At 42.7% G+C, this 15,165-nt stretch overlaps 2 protein-coding genes across 2 annotated transcripts; one reads left to right on the top strand and one right to left on the bottom strand.

Annotated features, from left to right (window-relative positions):
* The first annotated feature begins 5,460 nt into the window (after nucleotides 1-5,460).
* On the top strand, nucleotides 5,461-10,292 carry slc35g2a (solute carrier family 35 member G2a). Its single transcript, XM_086182485.1, has 2 exons — nucleotides 5,461-5,776; nucleotides 8,726-10,292. The coding sequence occupies exon 2, from the start codon at nucleotides 8,752-8,754 to the stop codon at nucleotides 10,108-10,110; it is 1,359 nt and encodes a 452-aa protein (XP_086038611.1). The 5' UTR covers nucleotides 5,461-5,776; nucleotides 8,726-8,751; the 3' UTR covers nucleotides 10,111-10,292.
* Nucleotides 10,293-11,773: 1,481 nt separating this feature from the next.
* Nucleotides 11,774-14,338, bottom strand: LOC147246323 (uncharacterized). Its single transcript, XM_086182810.1, has 2 exons — nucleotides 14,197-14,338; nucleotides 11,774-13,359 (listed from the first exon to the last, which is right to left on the bottom strand). Exons 1-2 carry the CDS (start codon nucleotides 14,327-14,329, stop codon nucleotides 12,719-12,721), a joined length of 774 nt encoding a protein of 257 aa, XP_086038936.1. The 5' UTR covers nucleotides 14,330-14,338; the 3' UTR covers nucleotides 11,774-12,718.
* Between the last annotated feature and the right edge of the window lie 827 nt (nucleotides 14,339-15,165).

Below are 15,165 nucleotides of genomic sequence, written 5' to 3' on the forward strand. Positions count from 1 at the left end.
CGTGGAAAATTTAATAAAAACAACAGTTGTAAGATGAAAGTTTTATCTGTTAATCACACTGGTCGTGTGTGGTTGTGTGAGCTGTGGTTGCTCCCTTTGCCCAAAAATCTGGATCATAACTAATTTTGTACACATGTTAAACAGTTCCAAATCCACTAAGACTTACAGCTCATGTTTGATTCACATGTCAACTGAATTTTTTAGGCCGTGCGGTGCGGCGTTGAGTCACGTCACCAGTAGACTTGTGTTGCATCAAAATGTCTGGATGTACCTTCCCACATGTTTTTTTTAGAGACTGAGCTGCACACTTTGCATGAGATGCACATGCAATCACAGCCCTTGGCGTGATCTGAAAACTTTTTGCCTGGGCTGTAACCATGGCAACGTATGCTGTCTGGCACTGGCACATCGAACCCTTTTAGACAGTCAAGGTAATCACTGGTTATCTCTCTGATAGTCAACAGCGCTGGCAAACATCACAATTTGTGGGAAAGCACAGGCCTTAAGGGTGGGTTTAGAGTTTGATGATGGCGGCTGCACCGACTCATTTCAAACCTTCTTCCTTCATTCAGGCTGAAGCACTTGACGTGTTGAGAGTTACATAACAAAGGTCTGTTTTATTCTCTGCCCCGTCTCATCTCAGAGGCTATTGACTAACACAGAGGCTGTTCTACGCCTATTCTCCTATTCTATATTTGATTTTCTCTGACCTTGCCTGCAGTATTTTTTACTCCAGGTACATTTTTATTTTATTTTTTTGTAATCTCTCTGACAACTCCTCTCGCCCCCTGCCTCCCTCTGCTTCCGATCTCATCCCATCCACTGCTGAGGTAATGCAAAATGTATGCGAGGTAGGAGAAGTCATTACCGTCTATCACAATCTCACTTGTGAGGCAAGCAGCAGTCGTCCAACACCTTTCTTGGAGATTTCACGTTGGAGATTTTTTCTTTTCTTCTTTTTTTCTCTATTTTCTTTTGACGGCTCAGCAATCTGTGTTATCCAGATGACAATTTCATCCTTCCAGATCCTCATTCGGTCAACTTTTTTTAAAAATCTCAGCATGAATTCAATGTTTTGGCTCCCTTGCATCTCCTCTCCATCACGGTGATGGATGCGTCCAGTTGCGGTTCACTTATTTCTGCTCTCATCAGCTCCCCTTGTAATGAGAATGAGCATTCCAACATCTGGCTTTGAATGATGACATTGTGTTCATAGTTTATAAACACGCGAAACCCAAACCAGACCCACATAATCCCCCGAGACATCAGAATATTAATTGATTCTGGTTATAAATCTATATCGGTGAATATTTGCTGTTTTATAGAGAAAAGAAAACTGCTGATTTAGTGTAACGTCAACAGTTTGTAATATCTGGCTGACAGAAAGAGAATTGAATGGCTCCAGTGTCAAACAAGTGTGAAATTGGCTCTAGCCACATGTGCTAAATGGAGAATGAAAGAGGAATATTCACACATGCAGCGAATAGGAAAAGACACTTGAGGAAAGTTGCATCTTCCACTGTGCTAAGGAATGAATTAAAACTTGACCGGAGATGTAAAAGGACAGGCAGACAGTTTTTAGAAAGCATCTTGAATCTGGCTCTCAAATGCTTGAAATCATCGAAAAACCTCCCTCCCCTATTCTCCTGCCGGCCAACCACTCCATCTTTTCTCGGCTGTCAGCTCATCTCTGCTTCCTCTCTTATCACGGCAAACGCCAAACTCTCCCTAGAGGCTGAGATTTCAAGTCTGAATATGAACTTATTCGCACCACCGTGGCTGCAGAGTATAGTCGATGTGATTTAAACCGTGCCCTAAATAGCTGGGCCTGTCTACCCGTATTGGTAGTAACCATGGAAACATCCCTTGAGAATTAGCCAAAAGCAGGGGGTTTTCAAAGTCAGGGGTGGTGAGCCTCATGTAAGCTTGAAATAAGGTGGCTACTTTTACTCCTCCTTGCATTACTTCCTCTGGATGCCTTTTAGGATCATTATTATGCTATTAGATGTCATAGACAGTCAACTATTTAGCCCATGTAGGCTTATATTGCTGTTTTATATCTTTTCAAAGGAAACCAAATGCATGAAAATTTGTCATTTATTAGTTCTGACTGTGACCCAAAGGGAGAAAGTAGGAAAAAAAAGTCAAATTTGCCCAAAACTACAGTATCACTAAAATATAATATTGTTTCATCTCCATTCACTGAGCCTCCACTGAAACTGTCTGACCTCTCGTCTAAAGACAACACATAGACAAAGAAAGAAAGAAGGAAAGAAAGAAAGAAAGAAAGAAAGAAAGAAAGAAAGAAAGAAAGAAAGAAAGAAAGAAAGAAAGAAAGAAAGAAAAGGAAAGAAACAAAGAAAAGGAAATTTAGTCAGTTTAATTGTCAGTTACTATACAGTATGTCTCTCAATGTTGTAATCAAGTGGTAAAAATAGCCACAGGGACAGACTCCCAAAATAGTAGAAAAGAAAATTATAGGAACATGACATCTTTTAAGGGCCGGCATGGATCGGATGAAGAGTTGCCATTGAGCCATTGGGGGAAATACACTGGATGGCCTTCCTGCATAGTCAGATGAGATGAAAGATACCTTTCTCTCCTGTGTTGGTGCTGTAGGCAGCTGAGACACATGGAGACCAGTTAGCTAGCTAGCTAGCTTAGCGTCATGAATGGTAGTGGGAACTGTAGGCATATCCCCTTCGAAAGTCATTTAAAACTTCATTAATATAACTAGCCATGTGCATGACATTTTATGATATATTTGAAATGATTACACATTGAAATGGGCGGCACGGTGGTGCAGTGGTTTGCACTGTCGCCTCACAGCAAGAAGGTTCCAGGTTCAAGTCCCGGGTCCAGCACAGGATCTTTCTGTGTGGAGTCTCCATGTTCTCACTGTTCCTGTGTGGGTTCTCTCCGGTACTCCAGCTTCCTCCCACAGTCCAAAGACATCAAGAGGGGACGAGGCTGATTGATACTCTAAACTGACTGTAGGCGTGACTGTGAGTGTGAATGGTTGTCTGCATTTGTCCATTTTAACGCATTTACTAAAGTCAATCTGGACAGCACTTCAAAGTTAACTATAATGTTACGACTTCAGTTATATTTTAGATTATTTATTAAACATTATAAGGACATTGTTTTGAATTACTCCCCTGCATTCTCATCATAAAGACAGGATCTACAGTACAGTAATGAGTGAAATCACCAGCTAAAAAGAAACTGGTTGGCCAGGAAACTTGCAGCATATTCAATGGCGCAAAACGTTAGATCCAAAAATAGATCAACCATATAATATGGGAAGTTTTTTCAAATCTTTTTGATGTTTATAGGCTGTTTTATTCCCATGATACTAGTTTCTAGTGACAATTATTGAGGAGATAGAGACCTGCATGCTCACGGACACATGCTTTACTTGAGCTGGTTGTGACTGCACAGTCAGAGAAATCAGTCTCCTTTGCTAACAGTGTAGAAAAGGCAGCTGGAGGCCTCCTCAGTAAATAGCACTACGGTCCAAACAACCAACAGGGAAGCTGGCTACATTCAGTGAAAGGTTAATTTAGCTCAAACTGGAGCAGGGCACATTACTATTATGGCAGTCAAATGTCAAAGCAATTACTGTCAAGCTGGAAGTGTGCGAGATTGTGTTTGTGACTGAAACAGTAAAAGAAAGGGAGGTGAGGCCAAAATTGTCCATCCACATCTGCCCCCCTGCCCCTGCAATTGTTGACCATCTAATTCTTAAATCATGGAAAATCTTTTTTTGGGGGTGTTAGATGCAGCCGGGCTGCAGGTTTTGATTGAGCTGCATTAGTGAGGTCGCTGGTGTCGCTGGTGTGGACTGATAAGGCTCAGCTCACATTGATGCTCCAGTTCCTTCATTCCTCCGGTTCATACAGTGCAGGCTAGTTAAACACTTCCATTTTAAACTGAGAAAATCAATCTTTAATGGACCACATTTTCTGCACAGGGGCATCATTTAAAAAAAGGAAAGGGAAAGAGTGAAACACGATGATTTGTACAAAAAAAACTTGGATTTTGAATTAAGATTGCGTGCTTAACATAACACAAAACAACCAAGTTTTCGTAAAATACTGGAGTTATTATTCTCCAATTCCATTACTTAGGTTTGTTTATTGTATAACGTATATAGTTGCCTCTGCAGTGTATGCCTGTCACAGTGACCTTGACTTTTGACCTCCGAAGTCCCACTGGATGTTTGTATTTCATTTAAAGACGTTTCCTCAAAGTGTACCTGAGATATCGCTTCAATGAGTGAAACGGTTCACTTTAAAAATCCCAATTTGATATATTATGAACTTACACACATTGTGAACTTTTGGCAATACTGGACCTGGACTTGTCTGTCCTGTAAACCTTGGATAAATGAACTGAATGCAGTTTTATGGATGCACTTCCAGTGATACTTCACCCAAAAAGCCTTTCAAGTCCTTACAAATTAGAGGCCTTGAACTCATAAAGACGTTCTTTCACTTTTGCAACACTGCTTCGTAACTTCTGTGCAGACGGATGCATTCTGTTTAGCTTGGACCGAACAGCGCACCACTCCCACCAACCACAGTCAACAGTAAAACTACCCAGCCACTTGTCTGGTATAATCCATGTTTTTTTATTCAGCTGTATGCGCAATAATTTTCAAAACATGTTGATTTGGGCTATAAACAAACTAAATAACGAATCTGGTTTGGTGCCACTGTGAACTAACATGAGCGACTTGAACCGACTGAATCTGACAGCTGGTTGCATTTGACGCTACCACGAATAAGCATCAAACTGGGAGTGTTGTGTTTATTTATTTTTGTTCAAATCTGTTTTTTTGTGCATTACTGAGCATAGAAGATGAAAATTATTCCAATGTTTTTTGGACAGTTTGGCTGTTTTGAGTTGGTGGCTTTATGGTGCACTATTGGCGTTTAGCTATGTGGCTGAGTTGAATCACAGAGAAGTGATGCAGCGGTGAAAAACAAGACTTCTTTGTCAGCTCATGATACCTTTTTTTGGGTCAGAGGCAAAAAAAATACGCACAACACACATATGTTACCTTTAATAAAACATATTTCCGCGAGAGTGGGTTGAAATAGGGGGCCTGAATGTGAGCCCTATTGTCAGTTGATGTTTAAATTTTAAAATACAGACACAATAACATCTGTGCCTCTGCAGTGGTTGTCTTTGTCGGGCACTATTTTTAAAGCGCCTCTAAAACAGTGATATGGAGTCAGTTGGTGCCTCTCAGGTGCCTAATGTATAGAAGGACATGTTAAGGCTATGTCCGCTTAGTATTCCGTCCAGTCTCTCTACTCCTCCTCCCATCCTCTCTACACTTCTAAAATACACACAAATATCACGCAATTATCAAGGGGCGCAATACTCGTGTTCAGTGCATGTTACGCATGCTCACACGTAATGATCACCCCCCCCCCCCCCCCGTCTCTCAGATGAAGCCGAGGAGGAGCATCTGTATCAGTGCTCAAACACTGATGGAAGAGCAGCAGGTCGCTATAAAACACACATTTTCCTCTCGCGGGTAGCAGAGCTGAGTGAGGTGACCGCAGGTGGCGGGTCTGACCGGGCTGACGCGCGCCGCGGTGCCCTTGAGGTGTTTCCAGACTGCCGCAGAACAAATCGAAGGGAGGTGAGAGGAAAAAGAAAATCAAATGGACAGGAAGAGGTGATGGAGCGTCAGGGATGCTCTGTAAATGACTGAGCGAGAGTGATTCCAACCCGGCGGATCTGCTGGTTTGCGGGAAAGCAGGTGAGAACTGGGGGGGTGGATGTATTGGTTGTTTTTGTTTTTTTCTTAATTTCTTTCACAAAGGATCCGTTATAAATATCCAAATCTAGTGACTAGGATGCAATAATCTAAAATGACACCAGTCACCAACTAAACCCGTCTGAGGACTCAGTCGGGCTTCATTGGTATCAGCTGCCGTGTGCCTATATGCGGGCGCACGAGCGGGTGCGCGCTTCTGCCCATTCAAGAATTCGTCATGGGTCACGGGTCGGGCTGTCGCTCCATGGTACAATATCATAAATATGCTGTTGTTTTGGTGCATACTGAACAATCTCAGGGTGTGTCAGGAGCGGAAATAGAGCTGTTACGGGTGCTGGGCGCCGTTCATCGTTGGGGGACGCGCGGCGGTGATGTTTTACGATGTTAAGCGGCTGTTCATGTGGATAAAGATACGGCAGCACATGTAGAACAAGCATTGTATTCGCCACTCTCTCCATTTCCGTATTTGTAAGTATGTGCGTGTGTGTTTTTAATACCTCTGGCGTCACTGGGGCGCATCACCAAGGAACCCAGATAACCTTGAGAATAACATCTTCCTCACACACTCTCACACAGACACCCACCACTCACTCCAACAGACTCATTTTTACATAACAAGATGCAATAACAGCAAAGCAGTGCAAACACACTAACAGCCAACCACCCCCCCCCCCCCCCCCCCCCATAAGCTACTGTGCAGGTCGAAGTTTGTGTTGCTTTTAGTTCAGGAAGACCGGTCACAAAAGTGGCAACCCTTCGATAGACAGGTCCGATTTGAATGTCTGTTCGATAGCAGCGGGTTCATATGTAAAGACACCAACAGGACAGTGTCATTATTGTTTTCATATTTCACCATGGGCACATTATCCTGCCTCAGAGAGCTTATCTACTGCCATCGTTTCCCTGTGCGGGCCTGGTCTCTGCTGGTGGCTCATTTGAAGATTGTGTAATTGGGGAAATAGGTTTTCCAGAGCAGCGATAACAGCAGCAGCAGCAGCAGCATTGCAGAGGGATGCTGCAGAAGAGGAATCTACTGATGTCCTCTGATGTTTTATAGAGCTGCAGATCCAGTTTCATGTCAGTGAGCTTGAAGGATCTTCTCAAATGTCACCAGAGAAATATCACGGCTCTGGCTACTTTTGGTTTTGTTGTTAAATTGTTAAACCCTTAAAACACAACCCGATTAAAGTCCAATTTTAAGAAAGGGAGATTTGCCACCCGATGAGTCAAACATCACCAAAAACCTGCTATTTTCCAACAGTAGTTTTCATAATTAGAAATAAATAATGTATGAGGGTCGTGCAAGAGAAAAACTCACAGCTGTCCAGACGGCTGGTTTTTACTCCGTCTGCTGCAGTCAGACGGTTCATTCACCCAGACTGTGAAACAAATCACCTCAACACAACCAAAGTTTTTCAGAATCTAATAAGATATACATTTGTAAGGCATGCCAGATGAGATGAATTATTTGCTGAACCCAGTATTTATTGCCGTTATCCCTTCGTATCTCCAGATATATTCGATCTTTATGGGCAGTCATTAATGGTGATAATTTTGTGTATTTAACAGCTGAATTTGCTAAAGGCGGACATTTTTTTTCCCCCCATAAAATTTCATAGTTTATTGTCCCAAAATGTGACGATACCGTATGTGTTGTAGAAATTTCTTGTGAATTCATTTAAATTAACTGCACCTCATACTGTTGCCTCATGTCCTTTCACAAAAGTTTACAAAGTTAAAAACCTTCTCACCTTCAGTTCATTTTAAAATTCGACTTGACATTGTAAAGGCTTTTTAGTTGCATCCCACTGTCGCCTTCTTAAAATAATCGCCTCAGTCATTTATTTCAAGCTTTTCAGAAAACACAAAAAAACTGGAGTCAAAACATTATAAGGAGTTGATTTAGGCAAAAAAAAAAAAACTGTCAAAAAATGACAGGCAGTTCTTTGAAGAAGGTGAGGACGTTTGAATGACATCTTCTTACACTTCTTCAGTGTTCAAAGAATGTCTTTTGCATACATTTAATTGCTTTTTTTTTGTTTGTTTGTTCCAAAAATGCAAAACATGCAAGACAAACAGGAGCAAAATTCAGTGTCGTTATTGAGTTGCCCCTTGCAGGGGAAAAAATAGGCCTTTGTATGGATAAATCTGATGTCGTATGAAAGAATTCCCTGTTCACAGAGAAACCAGTGGATTGGTTTGTATCTCAGCAGTTGTCAGGTTCCGTATAGCACATGCTCCGTCCTATTGTCCCGATGCAGAGAGCTATTACTACTGTGGATTGAAGTTAGTCAACCATGGAGCTGATAGGAAATGTTAAAGAGATGCAGAAGTGTGGAGTGGAGGTGGGAAAAGAGGACAGACGGGAGCAACTCGGCAGTGAGTGGATAGGATAGGAATCGTGTTCTTTTGAATGGAAAAGCAGACGTGCAGAATATTTACTGTCTGACGAGTATCACACAGATCCGTGAAGTCTTTCCATTTATAGAGCGATGGAGGGGCTGTGAAACACATAGATGGAGGAAGAGAGGAAAGAAATGGACAGAAATATAAAAGACAAATGAGGCAGAAAGATAAGACGAATGAGGCAGGACGCTTATGTAACTGTCATTGCCAGCAATATCTAACCTCCCAAGAAGGTCATGCTATCCAAAAAGACTAAAGTGTGTAATAATAGTCCTGCTAATGTGTTATGTTTCGATAAGTTCTCCTAATGACTGGATGTGACATCCCTGAAAAACAGAAATAACCATTACAAAATTTTTAGATGGGCAACACGCGGGACTCGTGGGAAGATTCCTTCTATTATTGTCTGATATTAAATATAAATGGGATATCAAGCGGCATCCCAAAGAGAGAGCATGTGAGTGAGAAATATAAAATATAGATAGTATGGAACTCTAAAATGGTCTTTTCTCTCTTCTCCCGCAGGCATCTGTCCTCTTTGAACCTTCACAATGGAGTCCACGCACCTCTTGAACAGCTCTAAGAAGAGGGTAAAGATCCACCCTCACACTGTCACAGCCAAATACGCCACGCACACTCCCTACTCCCCTCAACCTGGAGTGCATACACACTTCCCTCAACCTGGAGACGATGGCTATGACGATGCACCGTCTTTTGAGGACTTTGGCTCCTTCCTGGAGGAGACTTCAGACAAGAAACGGCTGACGGAGAGCAAGAGGTGGCCTCTGACTCTGTTTGGCTCCAAAGACAAGGGTGCCAGTCCAAAACCTCAGGCAGCCGGGGGAGGAGATGGGAGTGAAGGGGGAGGAGCTAAAGCAGCAAAGGGGTCTGGGCGAGGAGTTGGAGAACAGCTGGCCAGTTTTGGGGAGGCATCTGTGTCTGCATCTCGACTCACCTGGGTAGGGCTGCTCGGAGCGGCACTGGCTCACGGCTGTTTGATTGTTCTGACCCACTTGGCTTCTGAACGCTTCAGCCTCGGCCCCTTGTTTCTACTCTTGGTTCGGTCCATTGTCCAGCTCCTCTCTGTGACTGTTCCATTGCAGAGGGGGGAGAACCCTTTTGGACCAGAGGGCTATCGTCTCCGTCTGCTCTGTTATGGAATCGCCTACTCCCTCTCGCTCTGCTGCGCCTACTCATCCTTAACCTTCGTATCTCCTGGAAACGCCACGACAACCTGGCGCCTGGCAACCACTGCGTTGTCAGCGACTCTGGCCTTCCTCCTCTTAGAGGAAAGACTAGGATTGGCTGATGGTATCACCATAGCTGCGGGGCTGTTTGGTTTGGGCCTTGTTTTACTTCCCACAGCAGATGAAAGCAACACAGATTCCCCAGTTGATCCAGTTGCGTTCTGGAGGGGTGCGTTCGGCTGGTCTCTGTCAGCGCTGGCAGGGCTCTGGATGGCTCTGGCACTGGTTGGATATCGTTCCCTTAAGGAGAGAGTTGGAGTTGGCACCGCTCTCTTCACTGTAAGCTGGACAGGCTGTGTGCTTGCCCCTGCTTCACTGGCCCTACTCCAGGAGGGTTGGTCCTGGCCTACAAGTACCCCAGCTTGGGGTCTGGTCCTGGGCCTGGTTGCATGCTCAGTTGCAGCATTCCTGGGGATGACGCACGCCCTCACCCGACTCCACCCGGCTCTGGTGTCCACCTCCCAAAGCCTGGAGGTTCCTGTTGCGATGCTGGTGCATCTAGCCATGCAGCCGATGGTTCCCACCGCTCCAGAGGTTGTCGGAAATGTGATGATTGTACTGAGCGTCGGCTGGCTGGTGGCCATGAAGCTACTCCCGTCTCGTGGGGGTGGGCGGCGCCATAGGGAGGAGTATGAGGAGATTCTGGACTCACCCATCAAATAGACACCTACTATTCACACTCTCTTTCTTCATGAGATGGGTTATTTAAAAGAGACAGCTAAATGTTACGTGGAGCTTTATCTATTTTCTATTGTCCTCTTTGCTTTTGGGAAAGTGCCAATATTGTGTTGTCTGTTATCATGACTTTGTGATGTGACATTAAAATCCCAATGATGACCAAACTGCATCGCTGTTGCCACTTGTTATCAAGAATTAAGCTCATAAAGAGAGTGTGTGTTATTTATATTAGCTACGCGTCACAAGGGTTTAGAGTTCGTCCCTTCTACCAGCCAACTGAGGTTTGTCTGAGGATTGATGCCATCTACACTGATGCTGGCAGGAGCGAGAGAGAGAGAGACAGAGAGAGAGAGAAAGATATGGGACATGAGGGAGAGGAGGACAGAGTGAGACAGAATCAGAGAAAGATGAATGGCCGTATAGAGAGAAGATGATGGGATTGGCATACTGATAAGAAGCAGGCAGAAAAAGAGAGTCATGGCTGATGACGACAATGGAGATGAAAGAGAGGCGAGGGCAGAAAGAGAGGCTGATGGTCGCTCGGTATTTAGACGTAAATGGCCATCTGGCTGATAAAAACCTGCTTCTCTGAGCAGGAACAGTCATTATGTCCATCAAGGGCAGAATCTTTTCTATTCCCCCGCCTGCATTTTACTCATAATTGGCCTCCTGTTATTGTTCTCTCGTTTTCTCTGTTGCAGGGTGTCAAAAGCATTAGATGACATGACAAAGCTTCCATTCACTGACCCACCCAACACACGCTGCACAGTATTTGCATGCATGCAGGATACCGTGTTGAACCAGGTGTAGTGGAGGTCTAAACATGGGATCTAGAGTTGTAGTAGCACTCAATAGAGTCTAGCAATGAACCAAATTTTGTACAACCACAGTATTGCTCGTGTTTCACATGTGCAGTAAAACATGATCGATGAATTCATGTGTTAAGAAAACACGTGCAATTCATGTGGGTTTCTGTAAGAGTAATCGAATAAAATAAAAAAAAGTACACTAAACAAAATTATTGTCAGCCTTTTGATTCATTTTAAATGTGTTCCTCGAACAAAATTTAAAAAAAAAAATCATGGTCAGTTCAGATGACCTGAATTCACCAAATATGTTTTTTTAGTGTATCAAAAGGGATGATTTTTCAGGATGTTAATGAGAGGAAATGAAAAAAAGAAAAATAAATTCCAAAAGCTTCAAGGCAATGACCAGTTTGTCACATTATCACTGAGGATGACTTTGCTGTTGACAATAAAGATATAAAGATAACACAAGACTGAAGTTTTATAGATAAAACAGTTTTATAGACAATTGAACCCAAATTAGAGGAAGGAAAGTACCATATACCTGCTGTGGAACAGGGTGGAGGTTCTGTTCAGCCACTTCAGGGAAGTGTAAATGAATATAAAATAAATTCCCCCTCTCAAAATGATGTGTTCGTTCCTTTAAATGGACTTGCATTCAGAAACCACCAGCGCGCATGCAAGAAGCTTCTATATGACTACAAAACACATTGAGAGGCGTTCAGTTAAATAGTCCTGCAACCAAATTGTGTTTTATTTCTGTTCTTTTCTCTTGCTTGGTATAAAATATTCTTTTTTCATATACATAAATACAAAATTCATATATTTTCATCGATCGCTGAGAATATTCTTATTTCTGCACTTGAAATTCAGGGGCGCCAATAAATCTTATGACCACAGCTGCCATTATTGTCTCTCCTGTTCGTTTCTTTACTGCAGCTCATTAGTTTTGACATTTAAGAAATAGGCCAAGAAATGTCCTGGATTCCGCCTTCAGATTTATAAACATGTACGTACGAGGGCAAGCCTGGATTCTTCAACCTTTCATTAGTGTGTAGACGACGTCGTTATGAAATCCTAATGAAGCCCACTCACATTCTTGGTGATTCATATTCCCATTCGTCTTCTCTTGTCAATTTTCTCTCTCGGGCTTGTTAAACTCAAAACAATAAAACAATAAAAACTGACAAAAGGTTGGACGACAACGTTTTAAATCAATAAACTGAAGCTTCGGTTGCTCCAGTCTGGGATTAACAATAAATTTGTGTATATGTGTGTCTGCGTGGCTGCAGGATGAAGTGGTGGAGGCATAATAGCTCTGGCAGAGATTCATAAATCATAAACACTCCGGAGTATCATAAGTCACCGCCTCTTTGCATAAACACACTCTTTAAGCAACTAATGAGCGGGAGAGGCTGACCCAGGGTTAGATAACCTCTGACACACTTCTCTCAAAGTGTCCCACATTTGCAGAAACCACCACATATACACAAACATCGGTGTAGTGGCGCGTATTCTGGCACGTGCAGGAAATTAAAGACAGACCCAGGCAGGAATTTGTATACAAGCTCTTAAAGTGGGCTGATTAGCGCATGGGAGGAGGGAGGAAACCTTTCCATGAGGCTAATTAGGTTGTTTAATTTGTTTTATTCATTATAGCAAACCTATAATATTTATGGTACATTTAAATTCATTGCAGCTAGACAAAAACACATTTACAACACCCTTTAAAACAACATTAAAAGAGAAGAATGAGCAAGAGTGTGATGGCGTCCCAGTCGATCCTCTCATGTGTCTCCTCTGTCCTTTCTCGGTGTCCCTGCCTGCTCTATTACTCTGCTCAGCTGCAGGTGAACCTTCTGCAGCTCTGTTGCTATGGCAACCAGGGCCTTTTCCATTGTGGCCAGGTCCAGCGGTGAAGTCACTTCCTGCTCCTTCAGGCCAGATGGGAATGGTTTCATCCCAAAGCCAAAAGTGGCCCCCAAACCTCCTGGTCTCAGTGTTGGTTGGTGTCTGATCCTGCTGTCTGCTGCTCCAGATGGCACAGCTCTGCGGTCGCTACCTTCCTCTAGCTGCTTCAGCCGGGTATTGTCCTCATGAATATTGTGCAGGAGCATCTGCAAAGTACCATTTAATCTCTCCTCCCTCTCTACGCCCTCATCCTTCAACTCATCCAAGCTCTGCTGCAGCCTGAGACTGACCTGCTCTGTCCCCCTCTGGCACGCAGACTCCATACTGGGGAGACACTGCTGGCATGTTCCTTTAGCTAGCTGGTTCATCTGGGCCCTGAGAGAGACAATGCCGCCACAGCAGTTCTCCAAAGACTCCATCAGCATGTTCTGCCTCATGTGGGAATCCTCCAGGGCGATGAACAGCTTGTCCCAGCGGGAGAAATCTGACACCTGGCAGGGTGTGTTTGGAGAGTCTCCTGAGGATCAGACAGACTTGTCAAAATACAGTTCAGTAACAGGCAATTACAGCAATGCTTCAGCAGACAAAAAGTATTTCATTCAAAGCACTCATAAAAAGATGTCTTAAGTTCTATAAGATGTTTTGCCAGGGCTGAGTCACTTCTTTATGACTCCAGAATGCATAAAGACACAGCAACACATATTTAGCTTTGAACTAATGCTGACCCATTTCCTAAAAGCGAAACTGTCCAAAAAATAAGCACTTCCTAACTTTTAAGTGCATCATCAGGTATAATTCACATCCTCTCTGCCCAGCTATATTCTCTGTAACCCAAAAAATACTTTGTTGATAATTTAAAAAAAAAATGCAACCCCTCCATCTTTGACGCTATCCCGAACAAGCGTGAGTGAACTGGTTTGGAGTCGCAAAGAGGAAGAAAACATGTTTGTGAGTTCAAGACACCCATTTGTGAGTACTTTAAAGGCAACATACGCGTAAGTTTTGCTTGTAATTTCATGTATTTTTGTTCTAAAGAAAAGTTTTTGGGTGAAGTTTAAAACAGGCTATCGCGTTAAAATATTAACATTTAATTTACTTTATCATATACACAAGAATAAGTACGTACAGAATAAGAGCGGACACATAGAATAAAATTATCTTGTCATTTATAAAATGCATAAAACCAGTGTTTGTGCTTTCGTTGAACATGCGTTGTGTTTAAACCACGGTGACATGATTGTGTCTTGATGTCATCAATGTGTCATTTTGCAGCTGAGGACAAATCTTCAATAACCCATCCGTCCAAACAAACAGTAACATAAAAGACACAAAAGGACAAATAAACTAAACGTACCCTCCTGCTGATCCTGAAAAATCTCGTTGTCATAGTTATCATCAGCGTAGTTCCCTTGGTACTCATTCACACACAAGCATACACCCACGCAGCCGAGCACACAGAGCGCGCGCCACATCCTGAACACACACATGATGAAGCCCTCGAGATGTAAAGCTCCGAGCCAACTGTTGCTGGTACTGACTTATAAACTCAGGAGGAGGGGAGAAGGAGGGAGAACGTTAAGGAGGGTGGAACAGGGGGGGGGGGGTACTGTGGTGGAGTTTGGGTGAGTAATGCTTCAGTGGAGGTACATGTCAAAAGTCAAACTGACTGGGAAATTGTGGGGCGAGCAGGAACGTTGAATGAGCACTAAAATGTTTGGGGGTTGAAAAATGATGATGATGTGGAGGCCAGGCCAGCGGAACAGTGAATCACTGAAGTGGTTGAGTCAAACAAAAATTTGTCTTTTAACTTTATAAACACAGACAGAAACACATTTTCTGCTCTGGTTAAACATTCACTCACTGGCATCATGCTAGCGAGCCAGTTTGCCAATTTAATCACATAATCTAGATTGAATAGAAAATATGAAAATAAACTTTTTAGGTGAGATTATATCGTTCTTTCCAAGGTTAAGAGGAATTGAATGTTCCATTTAGGATATATGTTAATATTTATAGTGTAGTTACTTGAGGAAAATAACCAAGTAAACATATGCAAATAAATAATAAAAATAAGAAAAAACATTATTTCCATTCTTGAAAAATTCTGGTTGATCCTCTTCTTAAAGATTCTCCTTTTCTTCCTTCTCTTTTTCCGACCCATCTTCCGGGTGAAATCAAATCAAATCCATTTTTAATTTTTTTTCAATTGTTTGTGTTTAATAATTTTGAATTTATGTTATTGTTAGTCAGGCTTTGATCGCCTGAATTTAATCTTTTCTTCCTTTTTTTTGGAAAACGCAACGTTAAAATTGATGCTTGTGAA

This window comes from Aulostomus chinensis, chromosome 17 (genome assembly GCF_037954235.1).
Source record: "Aulostomus chinensis isolate RoL2024-O1b breed Wild chromosome 17, RoL_Achi_v1.0, whole genome shotgun sequence".
Classification (NCBI taxonomy): domain Eukaryota; kingdom Metazoa; phylum Chordata; class Actinopteri; order Syngnathiformes; family Aulostomidae; genus Aulostomus; species Aulostomus chinensis.

Excerpts from the sequence above, each read along its gene's own strand:
- slc35g2a (XM_086182485.1), top strand. The coding sequence starts at position 8,752 with ATGGAGTCCACGCACCTCTTGAACAGCTCTAAGAAGAGGGTAAAGATC.
- LOC147246323 (XM_086182810.1), bottom strand. The coding sequence starts at position 14,329 with ATGTGTGTGTTCAGGATGTGGCGCGCGCTCTGTGTGCTCGGCTGCGTG. Across the intron at positions 13,360-14,196 it reads TTTTCAGGATCAGCAGGAGG|GAGACTCTCCAAACACACCC; the intron begins GTACGTTTAGTT and ends TCTGATCCTCAG.